A 20,888-nucleotide genomic window follows, 5' to 3' on the forward strand; every position below is an offset into this window, starting at 1 on the left:
ATTATAGAAAGGAACAATCAGTTGCATACATACAAAATGGGAAATGACTGCCTAGGCAGGAGTATTGTGGAAAGGGATCTAGGGGTCATAGTGGATCACAAGCTAAATATGAGTTAACAGTGTAACACTATTGCAAAAAAGCAAACATCATTCTGGGATGTATCAGCAGGAGTGTTGTAAGCAAGACAGGAGAAGTACTGTACATACTCGTTTATAAGCCAAATATTTTTGGTAAAAAACTGATGCATAAAAGAGCAGGAGTCAGCTTATAAATGGGTCTACACCAAAATTTGATGATTTTAAACTCTATGGAATCATTGAATTGAATATCTAATACAGGGATCGGCAACCTTTGGCACCCTGGCGGGCTGGGCTGGTTTGTTCATCTGCCGCGTCCGCAGGTTCAGCCGATCGCGGCTTCCACTGGCCGCAGTTCGCCACTGCAGGCCAATGGGGGCGACGGGAAGTGGTGTGGGCCATGGGATGTGCTGGCCCCTTAAATATAGAGTTGGCTTATGAAAGGGTCATACAGTTTTTGCTATTTTTACCTATCCATTTTTGGGGGGTCGGCTTATAAATGAACGGGCTAATGAACAAGTATACATGGTAAATCTTCTACTCTACTCTCTGCGCTGGTAAGGCCTCAGTTGGAATATTGTGTCCAGTTCTGGGTGTCATATTTCAGGAAAGATGAGGACAAATTGAAGAAAGTCCAGAGGAAACCAACAAAAGTGATTAAAGGTCTAGAAAATCTGACTTGTGAGGAAAGATTGAAAAAAAATGGGTTTGTTTAGTTTGGTGAAGAGAAGATCGAGAGGGGGACATGATAACAGTTTTCAAGTACATAAAAGGTTGGGTCTTGCCCATATGCTCACAGTCTGACTGATTGCCATACTTGGGGTCGGGAAGGAATTTTTCCCTGGGTCAGATTGGAAGAGCCCCTGGGGAGCTTTTCACCTTCCTCTTCAGCATGGGGCATGGGTCATTTGCAAGTTTAAACTAGTGTAAATGGTGAATTCTTTGTAACTTGAAGTCTTTCAACCATGATTTGAGGACTTCAGTAACTCAGCCAGAGGTTGGGGTCTATTACAGGAGTGGGTGGGTGAGGGTCTGTGGCTTGCAATGTGCAGGAGCTCAGACTAGATGATCACGATGGTCCATTCTGACCGTAAAGGCTATGAATCTATGTTGTTACAAGGAGGCGGGTTCTCCTTAACCACTGAGAATAGGACAAGAAGCAATGGGCTTAAATTGCAGCAAGGGAGGTTTAGATTGGACATTAGGAAAAAACTTCCTGTCAGGGTAGTTAAGCACTGAAACAAATTGCCTAGGGAGGTTGTGGAACCTCCATCACTGGAGGTTAGACAAACTAGACATTCCTGTCAGGAATGGTCTAGTTATTACATAGTCCTGCCTTGAGTGCAGGGGACTGTACTAGATGGCCTATTGAGGTCCCTTCCAGTTCTACACTTATATGATTCTATTATTATCAGAGCCAGCAACCGGATGCCTATTTCACTAGTCTCTGAGATGTATATTTATTGCAATGATGATAAGGATAAAACAAAGCAAAAAGATCCTGTTCTCATAATGGCTCAGGCTACCAAATACGACAGGAGAAAGATACATATTTAGGGGGGAAGAAACTTTAAAACTTTTAGCACAGAATTCTAGAAGGTATATATAAACATCCCGAATCAAAGGAAATCACTATCATCATCAAGCATTTTTATTACAATAGCACCCTCAAGTTCCAAACACATCAAAAGGTATTGTCCCTACGCCATAGAGCTTATAATCTAGCTCTAATTGCTGTTCTGTCCTGACATAATTTACAAGGATCAATATTCCCAAGCTTCCAGCACAAGGCAGGTGGGAACATCCAGAGCTCTCAGGAGTGTGGGTAATCCAGTAAAACCAATCATCTGAGGACAAGAGAGACAGGCAGCGTGGGCACACTTGCAAAACTCACTTTGGTTCTGGAGATATTTTAGCTATGTTTTCTATTTTGAATAGAGAAAATAACACTGGAACCACTAATATATCTAAAAGCAGAATGAACTTTTGAAGTGCCCATCTGTAAGTAACTTTCTTTTTTCTAAAGACACCATAGTCAATAGACTACAACTTATTTACTGACTTACATTTGTATGTATTAATTACCTAAAAGAGCACCTACTCCAAGCCCTCGAAAAAACTCTTGAAAATACAATTAATCCTTTAACAGACTGGCATTTACTCATGGATGGCTCTACCCCAGAAACAGTGTGAACATAAACATATAATAAACTCCACCATCAAACTCAGTACTGGAGTCTCCAACCTGCCCTATCCCTCAGTTCCCTACAGCCAAGTATGCCGTGAAGGTTAACAAACACGGGCAGTTACATATAGACTAGGTGGAAAATTGGGTTCTAAAGTTACAAGGACTTAACAAAGAATGCCCTAGATATCTAAGGTACTTATGTGATGCCCATTACTGTAATATCTGAATGCCTCACAATCTTTTATGTGAGGTAAGGAAGTTCTATTTATCCCCATTTTAGAGATCGGAAACTGAGGTACATAGAGGCGAAGGGCCATATTTTTAAATGTATTTAGGCACTGCTTCACTCATTGTTGCAACATCTAACTGATTTAGGAGTCTAAATCCTAGTCTCAAAAGGGAGTTAGACACTTTGGAGCCTAAATCCCATCTACTGTCACTAAGATTTTGATTCTGAAGTGCCCAGTCCCTTTTGGAAATGAGATTTAGGCTCCTAAATTAGTTAAACATTGGAATGCTGAGTACCACAACTCCTAAATATCTTTAAAAATCTGGGCCTAAGTGTCTTGCTCACTATCAGACAGGAAGTCTAGCGAAAAGCAGAGACTTGAACCCCTATCTTCAAACTCCCAGGTTAATACCCTAACCAATGGACCAGCCCTCCTCTCCTGTACCAAAAAGCTCCTTCTTAGGTGCCTGCACTGATTGCAACTGTGGAACTATGTCACAGGGAGAGATATCGCCTCTGAGATAGGTAGGTGCCAGAGGGTTTTACGGGAAAAAATAGGTACCTTAAAAATCAACCTGGAAACCAAAAAACAGCAAATGGAAATCAGAGAGCACTAGTTTAATATGCTCACAAAATGACACACCACTTAAAAGCAAGTGCCAAAACCTGCACCAGCTGCATTCCGTGGATGGATTTAAATTGTAGCCTCATGCAGAGTGTCACTCTAATTTCAAGGTGAGAAAGGGATGAATGACAGTTAGAAGGACCACAGCTGAAATAAATGGGCATAGCCTCCAGGTCATCTGGAAATGAAGGAAAGCTGACCTAGTCATAACTGCAACTGGCTCCTCTGTGAGCAGCTGGGTGTCTAACTGGACCCTCCTATTGGGAATCCAATCCACAAATGCAGGACACATGTCCTCCTGTCACATCTTCCAATTGCTTCCCTCAGCCAACCAGCCTCACCTCCAACTTGTCTGGATTGAGTCTCAGCTAGTTTACCCTCATTCATGTCCCAAGTTCACCTAGATACTGAGAAATGTAAATGACCACTCCAGCTGGATCAGCGTAGATGGAGGTATAAAGTTGTATGTCATCTCTATACTGAAGACACCAGAGCCTATGTCTCCTCACTAACTCTCCTACCAGCTTCACATACACATAAATCACCCTCAGACTGGAGATGTAGTTATGCTATACCACCCTGAGAATAGTGGCCTCAGATATGAGCAAATACTGAGGGCTGTCTCACTTGAACCTTTTTGATATTCTCAATTAAAAATGATACAGGGCAACAGTACTTCTCCACTGGCCTTCACAAGCCAACAATATCAGTCTCAAGCGCAAGTTGATGGCTGAAGTGTTCCCAGCACTTTCTACACTTCAGAAAGGGACACTGGCTGAAAGTCAAGCAAAGAAACTGTGACTTTCCCCCCTCAAATATCTGCTTTATTTCCAGGGAGTTGGGCAATTCTGACCAAATTCACTCAATTTTATCAGCAACATAAAAACATTTCCTCACAATAGGAGATACTCAATTCAGCAACTGGGTGGAGGTGACTTAGATTAACTAAACTGTCTGCTCCTTGAAATAGAACAATGGATTGAATAACTATTCCTTTGCCTCTCTCACAGCCATGGCATAAGTATTTCAAAAATCTCTATATCATAAAGAATCAGACTCAAACTAGGATTTTCACCTGACGTGCTGTGGTCATTTTCCCTCTCACTTCAGCTGTTGTGGGACATCTATAAACCAAGGTGACCCATGAGATAAAAGCCAGAAAAGATGCCTTAGAGGCCACTTTATAGATAGTTGAGGACAAAAGTGTTACAAAATTCCACCCACCCATCCATAGATCGGTCTGTCAGAAGAACAATATTCTGTTTCTCAGTCCCCTGGAACTGCTCTGGGACCTTTAGTTTTCAAGGGTAAATCCCTTGCTAGGAGAGGAAAACTCCAATTTGGTCTCAAAGGAGGTAATTTTTATTTTAATGATTAAAAACAAAGAGGCATATCTCTGAAATAAAAATGAAGCACAACTGTAACAGTTAGAAAGGGAAGGGCCAACTTGCCCATTCACAGTATAAAATGTAACAAAATCATTAAACAGATATATTACGAGGAGGGGAGACAGTTGTAAAACAGAACAGGAGGTTAAATTTTAAAGGGATGCTGTCAATTGAAACTGGACAAAAAAAGCTATGCAGAAACAGATTTTCTAAAACCAAAGACCAATCAAAACAATTTTACAATCCAATAAAAAGAAGGGCTTTTAACAACAACAACAAAAGCCAAACAACAAATACACACTTCCATGCAACGTCTGAAACCCAAATGCTGAAGCAGTATGAATCTCAAGGCATGTTTAAAGACAAAAGTGTTATAAAAACCTTCGAGACTGTAAACAAAAATGGAACTGACTAAATTGAATTTTATTGTCCAGGCTGAGAGAAATGCAATTAAACAAACAAACAAACAAGTTAAGGAAACTGGATATACTTTTAAAAATCTAAGTTGTTAATCATAATACATTTGTTTATTTACAATGTATAATTTTAACTTTACAGTGTCCCCTTTACCTGTTATGACAGCAGGAGAACTAAAATACCCCAGGGTGGAAACTTTGAATCAGTGACCAGCTAAAATAGATGTTCTAAACAAAAGCAAAATTCTAGGGGATGGGAGAGTTTGGGCATATCTATGTTGGAAATTGATTCTGCAGCATGGATCATCCAAACTGACATTCAGCTCTAGAAGCCAAATTGAAGTAACAGTGTTTTGTAAATGCACACAGAAAAGACCATGTGGCTGCTTCGAAAAAATTCATGAGATGAAATGAGCCTTAACATGATCTTGACAAGCCCTCAGGTTGTAGCAGTGAGAGATGCAATCAGATGGTCATTTAAGCACAGCTTTCTTGGTAACAACAGAATTTATTGTGTTGGTGTTAAAAAGTGGTTTGACTTTTCTAAGGCCTTTCATCAGCTCATCCCAGGGATCTTTTCATGTCAAGGCCGTGGAGAAGACCCACACTGTGGGGTGAAATCTTGACCCCATTGACGCCAATGGGGGTCAAGATTTCATCCACTCTGTATAGCTTTCTTATACAAACCTTAATTCCATTCAAAATATATCATGCTAAATTCAGTTCAGTTACACCAGTGTACCCAGAATAGTTTAATTCACTTCAATAGATTGACACCACACTACATTAATGGAACACATGAAGATAATTAATTTCAGACACATCTGTGTACATCTGTGCTGGGCAAATACTTGGACAATTTGTATTGGTGGTTGGTGGGCAGCAAATATACACAAAGGTGACATTTTATCCTGTGTGAAATCGTAAGATGGTAGCTAGCTAAGTGGTTTTAATTCTGAATTTTAGTTCAAGGGTGGGTTCTAATGATGGTAGTGTTAGCTTGATGTGAATTTAAGAAGATTATGTTATTCTGACATGCAGTTATGATTTGGTTCCTATCTTTATTTTATCAGAATCAGGGCCACATATTTTTCTATGAATAATAAACATATTCCCATTTGTAAATAGCTAGCAACCTGGATAACACAAGGGAGAAGGAAGAAAACCTGCTAATTGCAGTTCTTACTATCACTGTCTGAATACTCTGATGGGCAATTTCTCACTAAACGAGTATTAATTTTTTTGTAATGTTCATCCATCAAGCCCCATAAATGTATTAATTAGTTTTTGTTAAATAATCTAGCTACTATATATGTATTTAACAGCACAGCAACAAAATGGAGAGTACTTTGATTCATTGTTTTGATATTACGGTTTCTACATGGCAATACTTCCTTCCCTCCCTGATCATTTTTTCATTTAGTATTCATTATATTCCACATGATGCATTTACTTTTTTTTAATTGTGAATGTTTGAGTGTGTAATCCTGCAGCTATTCCTTTACAATGTGGCATTAAATAACACACCACTGAAGCTTTGCTAAGTGCATCAATAACCTATAAATATGTTTCATCTTTGCCAGATTAGAAACTTGCATGCAGATGCTTTTTGCTTTTACAAGACTGTACAGACTAACCTTGCTGCATGGAGCAATCCAGTAAACCACTGACAGGAATGGCAGCCCTACTGCAACTGCAAGAACAACTAGAAACTTCACTGCCATGGTCTGCTGACGTAAACCTGAGAGATTCTCATACCAGATTGAGAGAAGTTGTTGCTGGCAGTTTGGATGTGCTACAAACTATGACAAAAAAAAAAGGAACACAACAAAGGAACATTATTGTCAGAATGCCATTAAATAAAATGTTAGCCATCTGAAATGGATGTAGAATGTAGGAATAACAACAAATCAGCTAATATTCAGAACACTATCAGAGTGTACAGTAGTATAAAAGAGCAATCTGCTCTTTTTTGATAAGCATAATCTCCCTAGAATGTAGGCACACTGCTATTCATGGCAGGAATTTTGGCTAAACTGGTCCTAAAGTCACACTTCAGTATGTGTGGCTAGTTAAAACTTAAGAAAAACCCAACTCATTCTTCAAACTAGGGGAAATTTCATTTCACCTGTTCACATTTCAACAGAATGCCTTTGCCTATGCCTTTAACTTCATCTCAAATGTATGTCAACACTGTTTTATATTATTTCATTGCAATATAATCATGTGAAAAGGAAAAAAAAGAAATGAGACATGGAATCGAATTGCTCTATTCACAGTTTAAATGCTATTTTATTGCAAAGTGAGAATACTGATGAGTTTAATGAATTTTAAAACATCAATCTAAATCCTTATCCCATTACAGTCTATGGCAATGTTGCCATTGACTTCAGTGGCATCAGGATCTGGCCTGGCATCGGGGTCACTATGAAGTCTTTCTACACCAGGAGGCTCCAATGTGAATAATTTTAGGAATGTCAGGTCTTTGCATCCCTCAAAATAATTTAAGTTGAGAAAAAAAATCACGATTTCTATGGGTAATCCTTTCATGCCAGTGATTATTATACTGCAATTTTTCACAAAAGACTTTATGCCAGGAAAATGTCTCATCAAAATACAATTAAAAGTGAAGCATGCAGAATCAGAGCAACGTAGGGCTGGAAGGGAACTTGAGAGGTCATCTAGTCCATCCCCACGGACTAAGGCTGGACCAAGTATATCAAGACCATCCCTAAACAATGTTTGTCTGTTCTTAAAAAGCTGTTTTTGCAAGCCTTCAATGACAGAGGTTCCACAACCTCCATTAGAAGCCTATTCCAGTATTTAACTACCCTTATAGTTAGGAAGTTTTTCCTAATATCTAACCTAAATGTCCCTCACTGTAGATGAAGCCCATTACCTCTTGTCCTACCTTCAATGAACATGGAGAACAACTGATCACCAACCTCTTTATACCCAGTCTTTCTAACCATTCCTCATAGGTCATGGTTTCTAAACTTTTTAGCATTTTTGTTGCTCTCCTCTGCACACATTCTAATTTGTCCGTATCTTTCTTAGTGTGGTGCCCTAAACAGGACACAGTACTCCATGTGACACCTCACCAGTGTTGAGTACAGAATAGGACAATTACCTCCTGTCTCACATACAACACTCCTGGAGAAGAGTATAAAATATATGTAAAGTCAGTGTAGCTCTCCTAGGCAAGCAGAAGTCACCCTCTGTTCTTAAATAATGTACTTACACATCTTTTTTCCCTGGATGTTCTAAACTGTAGTATGAGCATATGGATTACATAGTATAGCACAACATGAATTTCCAAACACTATAGTCACTTATCTAACCTTAATTTTACAAATTGCAATATTCGTGTTTCAAATGGGTACATATTCTCCATCTAGCTCTAGAAAATCCAGGACCATGAAAGGCATTAAAGAAGTCATAAATTGAGCAGTCCACATTATAAATAATAATTATTAGTGGCTATCATTTACCATTATTTTAAAGATATTACTATGGCATTTAGACAGTACTCAGTAACAATGAATCAGCCTCAATCTGAGGATAATGCACAGGAACTAAGTGGATCTATTCTATTCTTTTCAGGCTTTTATACCATGCTCATCACCAAGATATCTGAGCACTTCCTCATAGTGCATTAAGCAAGGTGACTACACATCTGTCATGTGTTGCTTGTGCTCTCCCCAGGTGGAAAAGCATTTGCAGTGGAGTGGGGGCAAGGGAGAGTTGGTAGGGTGTGTCTTTCTCTTTTTTAAAATATAAATATACCTGTTCCCAGTTCATTGTACTGGGAATAGCTACAAAGTCTGCTGACATTTATATTCCTGATGTTCTCATTTCTGATGCCCTTAAAGTTTTTGCCTTTGTGTCCTGTACTGTAGATGACAATATACAATTTTCAGTCATGAAACAAGGAATACACAAAATGTTCATATGAAAAATATCAGTTCTTTTATTGAAAACGAGGAACAGCAGTTACTGGTAAAGGCAGTCACTAATTGTTCTTAATCATGCTATGGCAACCAGGTCATGTAGACCAATTCTGTAAAACTGAGAAGTGTAGAACACAACCCTCTTTTCCATCCAAGCTCTGTGACATTGTAAAAGGTGTACTGGAAACAAAAGTATAAATGGATGATGGGATTTTCTTTGCCTGGTCTGTAATAAACTATAAGCCCAAACCTGTAATATTTACTCAAGAAGTCAGAGTTTTACAATAGAAATTTTCCAAATTAAAGGTGGCAAAATCAGAACTGATGTCTGCTAAAGAAAAAAAATAGGGGTAAGTAGAGAGAGTAAATGACTAATGATGAAATAAAACCCCTCCATGTTTAATATGTAGGAGACATTGTTCAATAACAGTTCAAACTCCATCCATGCACACCATGTACACAACTATTTTAGGATTTTCCAAAAGAAACACATCAGTTAGATCTGCATAAAAGGACTCTATTTCTGCCCAGGTAAACTGAATGGGTACAGTGGGTCCCTATTGGACATCATAGAATTCCATCTCTTCTACCTTTCCTGGTTATTGGATGTTGGTGAGTTTTATTTGTTTTTCACTGTGCAGATGTAATTCTTTTTTGTCATAGAGGCAAAGCTTTATCAAAGGCAGGGGTGGCTCCAGGTGGCCGGTTGCTGTGAGGGCAGCAGTCAGGCGGCCTTCGGCGGCGTACTTGCGGGAGGTCTGCTGGTCTCACAGTTTCGGCGGCAATTCGGAGGCAGGTACGCTGAAGCCGCAGGACCGGCAGATCACCCGCAGAAACGTTGCCGAATCCACGTGACTGTGGACTACCCACAGGCACGCCACCAAAGGCCGCCTGACTGCCGTGCTTGGGACAGCAGAAAACATAGAGCTGCCCCTGATCATAGGTCTTGCAGCTTGCTCTGAAAATGGTCAGATTCTGCATTAGTCTAATCTCCTTTGGAAGTTAATTCAACAGGTAAATCCCCTTGACTAAAAAAACTTTATCTCTGGTTCACACACACTTCGTCCTGGACATTATGAGCTTCACTGTCCAAGAGAAGCATAATTATCCAAATGAGTAAAGGTGGAGAAGCAGCTGCTAATGTAGTTGAGTCCTGACTTACTGAGTGCATTCAAGATCCAGACCAAGGCCTTAAACTGGCAACAGAAGTGAACTAGGAGCTGATAAAGGGACCATAGCATGGAGATGATATATTCATTCCAGCTCAGGTCATTGAGGAGACTGGTGGCCAGGGTTCTAATCAAGCTGGAGCCTATGCATGGCTTCCAGACTGATCCCCAGATCACCTATGCTGATAAATTCTGGTATTTTGTAAGCAACCTAGTTTTGCATATGTCTTTCAAATTTCCTAGAGCAAATAAAAATTGTCCTTTCTCAGGAGGCAAATCCTCTGTGAATAGTTTGACATAAAGATGTATTTATTATTATAGGGCCAATATGCTACATTGTACATTTTAATTAATTATATCCAATGATTTTGTTTTAGAAGATGGATTAATTATCTCTCATTGGTGAAAAAAATAAATGCAAAGTCTGCAAATAATGTACACAGCTAGTTCAAGTAACCATATGTTACTATTACTGTTACCTCCTTGTGTGCTGCATACACCTTTTATCTCTGTTTTTTATTAAGACAGTAAGTACTTTGGGGCAGGGGCTCTCTTTTACTGTATGTGTGCACAGCATTCAGTGCAATGGGACCCGGATCCTGACTGGAGCCTCTGGGTGCTGCCATAATACAAATAATGAATGGTAATATGAGTTAATAACACTGCCACTCATTTAAACTACTACTTTATTAATACCAGGGCTTACTTTTTTGACTTCATACTTAATGGCAAGTTTTAAGCGGCTAAGACTGGGACGACCACGTTCTCCACTACTATGGCTCATCTCCACATCTCCGTTCAAAATAGCTTCCACTTCTTCAGTATTTCTGCACAAATCGAGAAGTCCAACTACAAAATCCTTGCATTGCATAGACAATTGTTTGTAATCATTCTGAAGAGAGAGAGAAAAAAGAAAATTAATAGCTGTTTACACATAACCCATGAGAAACCATTTTATTCCTTCAAGTGCTAAGAGCTGACTTTCTAAGTGACTATTCACGAACTAGCCACAGGAGAGGAATAAGAAGAAAAGCACTGGGCATGTATATACTCCTTTTATTTGTAGTTGTCAAAGTTCTTTATGAACATTATCAATTAAGATACACAATATCCCTTTGAAATAGATATTATTTCCCCCATTTTTTGTGATATGAAACAAAAAATATATAAAGCTAAATTCTCTCATTTAAATCAGTCAGTTTGCATTAGTTTAACTATGGAGAATTCAGCCCATCAACTCATGGATTATAAGGCCAGCAGGCAGGGGCCATTATGACTACCTAGGCAGACTTCCTGCAGAACACAAGCCATAAAAACAGCTCCTCCTAATTTCTAGTCTGAAGTGGTCTTGCCTCAGTTTCAAGCCATTGCATCTTGGTATGCCTTTGTCTGCTAGATTAACAAGCTCTCTATTATCACAAATCTTCTCCCCATGGAGGTAATTACAAACTATCAGCAAATAAACTCTCAACCTTCTCTGGGAAAATCTAAATAGATTATGTTTTCTTTGTCTCTCACTGTAAGGCAGTTTTCTAGAATTTGAATCATTGTTGTAGATCTTCTCTGAAGCTTTTTCAATTTTCAACATCCTTTTAAAAGTACAGCACCAGAACTTGAACAGTACAGTAATGGTTTCATTTATTCTATATGCAGTGGTGGTAACAACTCTCTACTGCTACTCAATATCTCCCTGCATACACACCCAACGATATCATTTGCTTTCTTAGCCACCACATCAAACTGTGAGCTAATGTTCAGTTGGTTATCCACCTTGTCTACTAAATCCTTTCCTCAGTCAGTGCTTTCCAAAATAGAGCCACAGTGTGACCCACATTCTTGAAGAACAGAAGTTAAGTTGGTCTCACAGTGAGCCAATGGTGGGGTCAGGGTAGAATTTGGGAATACTGTTCCTGTTTTTGCAATTTCCAATTCATATAACTTGAAGGTGTAGCCAAGGATAAAAGGTATCAGGATACAGGGGTGAAATATAAGTATTAATTAATGTTGTAACACAGGGTCTAGAGGCCTCAAAGATATTTAGCTTAGCCAAATTAAGCCTTACAATATCAGGGTTGGAAAGGACCAACCCCTGGCTCAAAGCAGGACCAATCCCCAAACAGATTTTGCCCCAGATCCCTAAATGGCCCCTTGAAAGATTGAACTCACAACCCTGGATTTAGCAGGCCAATACTCAAACCACTGAGCTATCCCTCCCCACCTTTAAAAGAAGTTAGCATAAGTAAATTAATAATATACCTGCTGAGCTTGTCTGTGATATGCTGATGTTTTGAAAATAACTGCTGAGTTTGGATAATAATGCCTACACATAGACAGACACCACAAGATGACCATTGGTAGCTGGGGTGAAATGTTAGGGACTTCTTTAAGGTAACCAACTGCTTGCTACTATGGTGATACGGTAGTGAAAATGGTATAGAGTGTACGGGGAATTATCAAGTTAGCCTATGAAAAATGGGATACCCCAAAAGTGTGGTAGGTCAAATAATGAAAAGGAAAAACCTTCACAAATATGTATGAAGCCTGATGACTGTCAGCATAACACATTCAAAAATCTGTGTCCTGGCCTGGGTGCCCTGGTGCAGAGGGGAGACACCAGGATGCCGACCACTGGTGATGAGGATGAGGACTAACACTAATCACTGGTGATGAGGATGAGGCCTATTGTGAGTAATAGAAATATTATGCATTCTGCATTGGTCTCTCTCTCCTTTACCAGATTGCAGTGTGTGTATTGTTTGGTTGGCTAATAAAAGTAATTATTATAGTAAGAGAACTATGTAGTCTCTGTTGTGCATCATAGACCTCCCCTACCCCTTCCATTGATAACCTCACTACTATAGTCAATCCTGGAGGCTGAACTCTCATAGATTAAAGTAGGTGTCAACCCTCACCTTTAGGTGGGTAACTGGTTAAAGTAACCCATAACTATAGATAAGGCTACAAAGGTTAACAGCATTACCACCTCCCACCAGAGAAAGGGGGAAGTAGGGAGAGAAATATGACTCACAGGGGTGCTTGTGGGATGCAGTGCTTTCTGGGGCTACTGCAGAAAAGGACCTATGAGTCAACAGTGTGCCCTTGTTGCCAAGAAGGCTAATGGCATTTTGGGCTGTATAAGTAGGAGCATTGCCAGCAGATTGAGGGATTGATCATTCCCCTCTATTCGGTATTGGTGAGGCCTCATCTGGAGTACTGTGTCCAGTTTTGGGCCCTACACTATAAGAAGGCTGTGGAAGAATTGGAAAAAGTCCAGCAGAGGGCAACAAAAATGATTAGGGGGCTGGAGCACATGACTTATGAGGAGAGACTGAGGGAACTGGAATTGTTCAGTCTGCAGAAGAGAAGAAATGAGGGGGATTTGATAGCTGCTTTCAACTACCTGAAAGGGGGTTCCCAAGAGGATGGATCTAGACTGTTCTCAGTGGTACCAGATGACAGAACAAGGAGTAATGGTCTCAATTTGCAGTGGGGGAGGTTTAGGTTGGATATTAGGAAAAACTTTTTCACTAGGAGGGTGGTGAAGCACTGGAATGGGTTACCTCCGGAGGTGGTGGAATCTTCCTTCTTAGAGGTTTTAAGGCCCGGCTTGACAAAGCCCTGGCTGGGATGATTTAGTTGGGGATTGGTCCTGCTTTGAGCAGGGGGTTGGACTAGATGGCCTCCTGAGGTCCCTTCCAACCCTGATATTCTATGATTCTATGATTCCACAGATTATCTTCCACCCCTGGCTCAGGGTTGTGCCTAAAGTCACAATTTATCTGTGACAGGGAGCTGCTCTTGGCTCCTGTCTTCCTGCACAAATGGCTCTGACACCTCTGGTTTGTAGCCACCACTGTGTATGTTGTGTCCAATCCACCACTACCCTCTTACAATCCCATGCAGCAATTCTATGTACAGTGTCGTACACTCATCATCCCCTTTTGCCAGAGAGAAGAGATCTCTCCATGCAGAGATCTCCCTTTACCCTGATGCTGCTGACCCACCTCTCTCTCTCATTATTCTGCATTTTCTTCCCGTGCTCCTTTTCTACTCTTGCTGTCAATGGGCTAATTAGTTCCTTTGCTCTCCCCAGCCCAGGTTGATCTAGTAATTGGCCATTCCTTCCCTCAATCAGGCTCTCTCCAGGGGAACTAACTGTATTTACAGTGACCAGAGTGCCGGTTCAGCTGCTGGTTCTCAGCCCTCTATCACACACCTCGCCCTTTTGTCTGGTGGAGAAGTTTATTATTCCTCATGTTCTCGTTTTTTATTAGAGGTTCTGCTCTACTTGAGTCCTTTGCCCCCAAGGTGGTTCACCAGGATCCCTTTATGGGGTTCACCCATTTTCCACCCACAAAAACTAAATTGGCGAGCCAGGATCACCCCCCTAATCCTGTCTCGCCCCACAGGTATTCACACCACAAGCAATCTGGTGCGATATTTGCCCCATTCTCACCTCCTTTCCTCTGTGACAGGGCCCATTGGCAACCCTCACGCTCCTGATCATTAGGTTCTCCCAGGCCTCTGAACTATTCCTGGGGTCTCCACTCTCATCATTCAGGTGACGGGGTTCCAATAACTGTCCAATCCTTGTCAACGAGTTTGAATTCTTCTTATCCCAGAAGGCTACTTCTGTGTTTTCTTCCTTCTTCCCCGTCACACTATCCTGATGTGCTCTGATGAAGTTAAAGTTTAAACTGTGCACTCAGGCACCTCCCAGACCAGCCTACCCAGGTAGAGGCCTTGTGCTTTTGAGATGTTTACTCAGAACCTCCATCCATCAACTTTGATGTCTTTAATTATTTTTCTAATCACATTTAAGTCATAAAAGGATTAAACTTGGCACTGTCTCCAGCTAAAACAACACTCCATGACTTTTTACTGTGTTAAATATACCCACAGAAAGTAAAATGTATTATCATGACTTGTTCCCACGCCCCCATTATAAGTATTCCTGCTGCTCCCACTTTTAACTTTTCTCTATTCACTTCTTCTCCTTTGAATCTTTCCTACTCTAGTAGCTGTCATCTGGAAGCACCCTGAAAGGCAGGTGACTAACTTTCTCTGTGGTAAATTCAGGGCTTTCTGTATTCCCATGATAATCTCTGAGGACATACCCCAACGTGCTTGTTCTTCACTAGCCCATCGGCTCGTTGCTTGGTATTCCTTTGCAACACCATAGCATCAGTTTGTAACTTGGATAGATTAGCCAATGACTGCATTCACGTTTCACATTTAATTTCAATCAGATATTTGTCCAAAAATGGAAGACCCAAACACATTTTTTAATAATGTCATCTAAGTCTAGGTATCTCGAATCTGTCATAAAGTGGCAATGAAAATTAAGGTGGTTTCTCTCCAAAGAAGATGCCAGAAGCCAAGCACAAAAATTTACAACTGCATGACAAGTTGTATACCAATATGGATGTGGAAAGCAGATTCACCCATTTTATATCTCTCAAGAAGGAAATATATAGATATTAATTAAAAACCTAAATCTGTAGCACACCAAATAGAATTTGTTTTGAGACTAATATCTCTTTTTAAATTTGTCTGTTCCACCAGGATTATGGTTGAAATTGATGTTGTGTTTTCCCTTTGCCTGGAAGTGTCAGGAAAGATGGTTAAAATCCGTGTTCACCCTTCAACTCTAAGATGAACTTTTCAATATTGGAGTGCAACTGCTTATGCTGCAATAGCTAAGATTATATCTGTATGCCCTTTTATAACTAGACCTTGTAAATTGATCTAGGGTTAAGTCTGGCATTCAAGGACTCAGCCAAGTAACAAACCTCTCTAAAAAATGTGGACAAAAAAGAACCTGCCCTTGTTGAGTAATTGGACTGATATATGTACATAGCTATATTTTCTGGTTCGATATATACATTTATGCCTATGGGTAGCCTCTTTGATTTATATTGGAATACTCAGGTGTGTAAAATTCAACACGTGTGACTGCACAATTGCAAGCCTTGCAAAGGAAAGAGTTCTTCACTCTGGAGATGGACTGCCAGAACAGTTTCCTGATCAGTTCATTTTGGACCCCCATTCATGTCTTACCCATTTGCATTGCCCATTATTACAGTAATGCCCTGACTAACCAAGACTGGGGCCCCACTGTGCTAGGCATAGTACAGACACAGAGTAGCAGACATTCCCTGCCTTGAAGAATGTTTTTGTACTTTTAAACCTGCTTTATTTTCACCAGCTGAAGGTTGTGTTTGGGGATTTTTCTGTTCTACTTTTTATAAAATTCCATATTTATCCATCAACACTGAAAAATGGGGTGATGCTTTTTACTCAATGAATGATCATGTCACTGAGTAAATAATGTCTATGCTGAAATTAAAAACCACAGCTGGCCAGACAGCTGACTTGGGCTCACGGGACTTGGGCTAAGAGACTGTTTAATTGCAGTGTAGACATTCAGGCTCAGACTAGAGCCTGGTCTCTACAACCCTGTGAGGTGAGAGGGTTCCAGAGCTCAGGCTGCCACCCAAGCCCAAATATCTACACCACAATTAAACAGCCTCTTAGCCCAAGCGCCACGAGCCTGAGTCAGCTGGTACGGTTTTTAATTGCAGGGTAGACATACCCAGTGTGGCTAGTGATGTAGGCATACTTTCAGTGTGAAAGGGGGAGGACGATGTGTACTAAGTTGGTGCCACTTTGACTATGCAGACTCATCCATCCCCTCCCCTATGCTATGCACCAGCCATGGATGCTAATGAAACCTTCAGGTGGCTGCAGCAGCAGCACAGGTGTGCTGATGGCTTATATCCTAGAAAGAAGGGTAGTGTCACCCAGCTGCCATGGAAAGCCCCAGTGCACAGCAACTCAGTTACCGATGGCAAGTTTTGCCTATCAAATAATGATTTGAAATAGCACACCATTCTCCAGGATAAATACTCATGAATGTTCAAATATTTTTAGTCTATTATTTATATAGAGGTTGATATCTGTAAATCCGCTGCCCATAAGTGTAAAGCTGTAGCACAAAGTGATGGGAGTCAGAAAGAGGAGGGATGGTTTAGAGCAGTAATACTCAGATCTCAGTGGTTCAGGAGCTAAATTAGCAATCATCATTACCCAAAAGAGTCACAGGAGTGTGAATTTATTGTTTCATTATTGTTATTATTATTTTATTTTATTTTTACAGCAAAATGACTGACCAAGTGTAGATATGGCCTGAGTGAAATCCTGGCCTCACTGGGACCAGAATTAGATCTAGCGTGTTGTCGATATATGCACACTTCCCAGTCTTTGACCTTACTGACAACTCAAACAACAACAAAACATACAAACTCAAACAGCTATGCCCTTCCTAAGGTTTCCCTGCAGAACCTCCGCTGTCCCAGCCTCTAGTTCCCTTTCACCCACCATGACCAAACTCTCTTATATCCTGGCTGGAGCTCAGGCAATTCATTTATCAGCATAAATTAGGAGTAATTAACATAACGTAGATTTAACCCCTCCCCCCACACACATTTGGAGTTTGCCGGCTCCTGGAGCTCCAGACTGAGTCTCTAAGAAGACCCTACCAGAACAACTACAAATATAATGGCTATCAGAGCCCTCTGACCTCATTTGGCAGCATGCTTGGAGTCAGGGATGGGGACAGAAGGAAGTAGAAACTGCTGCTGAGGCCCAATGAGGGGACAGCTAGACTCAGACACACAGAGAGATAGTTTAGTTTCAGTTTTTGGTTTGGAAGTGGAGAGCCAGGCAGCTCAGCTCAAGGAGTCCTTGCTAAACTCCCACTGCCCCCGGAGGGAGCTCTTGACAGCTGTGACATCTAGCTGCCTGGGCCAGGCCAATCCAGCACCATGAAGAGCAGCCTCCAGTAGAGAGAGATCCAACCCAGTGCCAACTATAGAGAACCAGGAGTGACCACAGGAGGGTTCCAGACCAAGGAACAGTGACCCTGGTGGGAGTCAGGAGAGGACCCTACCCCACCCAGGGGTGAGGATAAAGGGAACTTTTTGTTTAAGCCAGCCAATACCACAGTGCTGCACTACACTGTCTGGATGCTCAGCCTCAGCTGACCATCTTCCTAACCCTGTAGCAGCTTATTTTCCCATCTGTGCAGGCTCAGTGGGCCAGGGCCTAGTGGGGGTAAAGCCAAGGCTGTGCCCATTCCCCTTCCTTGCTTTCCCAGTCCCCACACACCTGTGCAAGAAGGGGAGTAGCAGTTCAGTGTTATCACCCCATTCCCCACACTATGAACTGCAATACTGGTAGCCCACATAGAGCAATAAGCAGACTCCTGGGGATTGAAGATCTCAGTCCACAAAACAGGTACAAGTTACCTCACTTTGCCCTGCCAGTGTGATGATGGCCCTGTCTCAAAATGACCACTTCTATGGGTGAGAAGGTACCATGTTCCGTGTTCCTTCAATACCTGGCAACTGCCAAAGAGAGTGTGAGCGACATATCTATTTGTGACGCTCTGCATCACCCATCCTTACCATTAGCATTCCACATTGTTTCTCCTAGTTATTACCCTAGAAGGAGTGGGGCTGTCGGGAGCACATTTAACTGACTTCTCTAATTCTGTACAAATCAGAATCTGTTGACCATACACTTACCTTGAATTCTTTTTCAATGTTTGCAAGCACAGCCAGCTCATTGCTAAGTTCTAAGGCAGTCATTACCGGGTCTTCACTGGATAAGGAGAGGTAAGCAGGGCTCGCCAGACCTTTGTAGGCATTGATTCTGGACCTAGAATGGCTGAAAGAGTCATGTTTTTGCTTCTCACTGCACTCACTGCATTTGCAGAAATAGTCATGTGGCCTTTCAATACGAGCACCTTTTCTCAGAAGGGTGTGGACAATTTCGTATTCATGGCAGTGAGCAGCCAGAATGATTGGGGTAACGTCATGGGAGAACCGGGTTCCATCCTCATCGTATGCATAAAAGTCATCATGCTGGAATTCTGATTGGCTGGGACTTAATGCAAGTCTCTTGCCTTCAGCGAATGCAGGATGATTTAGGATGGCTTCCACTATCCGAATATAACCTTTACTAATAGCCAACAGCAAGGCATCCCCAACCCGGGAGAGGTTCTCCTTCTTCAGTAAAAGTTCTGTAATCTCCAGATGCTCATTGGCGACTGCAAGCTGCAAAGCATTCTGCCCCATGTAGTCCACACAGTTCACATTTAGTGAGGTACACTCTTCCAGCGTTTTACGAATCACTGGAATATTCCCATATTCTGCTGCATCCAAAAAACGCTCCTCATCAAGAGAAAGGCTTGTGGAACGATCATTAAACATGTATGCTGGTCCTCGATTGGCCAGCCTTCTGCCCTTCTCCCGGAGTATGGTCTGTCGTCGAACTGCCAGCCTATTCTCAGTACCTCGACTGCATGGAAAGAGAGATATCATTAATGCTTTCATATGCAAAATGCATTTTTAACCTACCCTTTGGGAGGACACATAAATCTTAATACTAAAAAAAAATTCCCATCAGTTATCTGCTGTGCACTTTTTAATGCAGAAGTGAGACCATAAAGCTTACTTTATTGCACTGTATAATCATTATAGCCGTACAGGTCTGGAATGGATACCTTTATTACTCTCTGCTTCAGTGGAGGATCCCATAGTTTACTCCTATCTCAAGACCCCACTTCTTTTCCTTCTTTTCCTCACCCACAGTTATCACATCTGAATTTAGAAAGAGAAACTGAACCAAATTCTGCTCTCAGGTACACCAGTGTAAATCTGGAGTAACGACTATAAAGACAGTGTAGTTACTCCAGCTTGGGAACCATGGTCGTTCTTTCCAGTACTTTCCATTATTTGCTTTAATTCTACAGATAACAGGCAAACATCTCATCATTTTACAGGACTGAGACTCATCATTCTTCGTCCCACATTTGTCTCATGTGTGAATGGTTGGTCCAGAAAATCAGCAAAGTAGGTAACATCAGAATATAATCACCAACTGACTATGTGTTTCACTGACTATTCAAAAGCCTTCCAGATTGTCTGATGTGACCATCCTTAGAGAATATTGGCTGACATAAGGACTGCAAAGCATCTCATTGAACTCATTGCAAGTTTCTACCATCAACTGCAGACCATAGTGTGAACAGCAACAGGTGAGAGTGAGTGGTTTTGCATTGGGCAGGGTGTGAGATATTCTGTCCTCAAGACTTTTAACATGTATGTATAATTTATTACGAGACAAGCCCTAGAAGGTTCTGACTAAGTGGATGGAATTGAGATTTCTGTAGGACTGGATTTCCTCTTTACCAGCTTGAGATACTCTGATGACATGACACTCTGCTACAACCACTGATGCAATGCAATGAAGGCTGGAGTCTGTTAAAACAGTTAGCAACTGTCCCTCAGTGAGGTGAAAACAAAATAGATGCACACTGCCATTATTAACAAAATCAAGATGCAAACGGATATCACAATTAACAGTCAAGTTGTAGAGGCAGTAGATGAATTCAGTTATCCGGGATCATATATCTCCAACCAAGGAGGCTGTTCAGTAAAATTGAAAGAAGACTAGGAGTAGCTCGCTCAGCCATGGCCTTCCTTACAAAAGAGGCATCTCAATGTGTATGGAGGTTCATCTGGTGAAATTGTAGGAAATTAATACTCCTGACAAGAAGAAAATTAAAGACTTTGAAATGTGGTGTTGGTGAAGACTCTTGTGTATCATCTGTACTGCAAAGATGAATGCTTATATTAGAAATATTATTGGAAAGAAACAGACCCTGCTGTTGGAACTCAACAGGTGCAAACTTATGTACCTTAGTCACATCAGGCATAGAGATGAAAATAATATCAAGAAATATATTATGGAAGAAATGGTGGTAGGCCATCATTGCAG

At 41.1% G+C, this 20,888-nt stretch overlaps 1 protein-coding gene across 3 annotated transcripts in view; it reads right to left on the reverse strand.

Annotated features, from left to right (window-relative positions):
- Positions 1-20,888, reverse strand: part of TRPC6 (transient receptor potential cation channel subfamily C member 6) — a 150,283-nt gene that overhangs the window by 40,520 nt on the left and 88,875 nt on the right. For all 3 annotated transcript variants that reach the window (XM_039512026.1, XM_039512030.1, XM_039512031.1), the window contains exons 2-4: positions 18,632-19,406; positions 10,750-10,935; positions 6,562-6,726 (exon numbers count right to left, since the gene is read on the reverse strand). In XM_039512026.1, the coding sequence (XP_039367960.1) occupies positions 6,562-6,726; positions 10,750-10,935; positions 18,632-19,406 (1,126 nt within the window). The remainder of the gene's footprint in view (positions 1-6,561; positions 6,727-10,749; positions 10,936-18,631; positions 19,407-20,888) is intronic.

Source organism: Mauremys reevesii, linkage group 1 (assembly GCF_016161935.1).
Source record: "Mauremys reevesii isolate NIE-2019 linkage group 1, ASM1616193v1, whole genome shotgun sequence".
NCBI classification, from domain to species: Eukaryota; Metazoa; Chordata; order Testudines; family Geoemydidae; genus Mauremys; species Mauremys reevesii.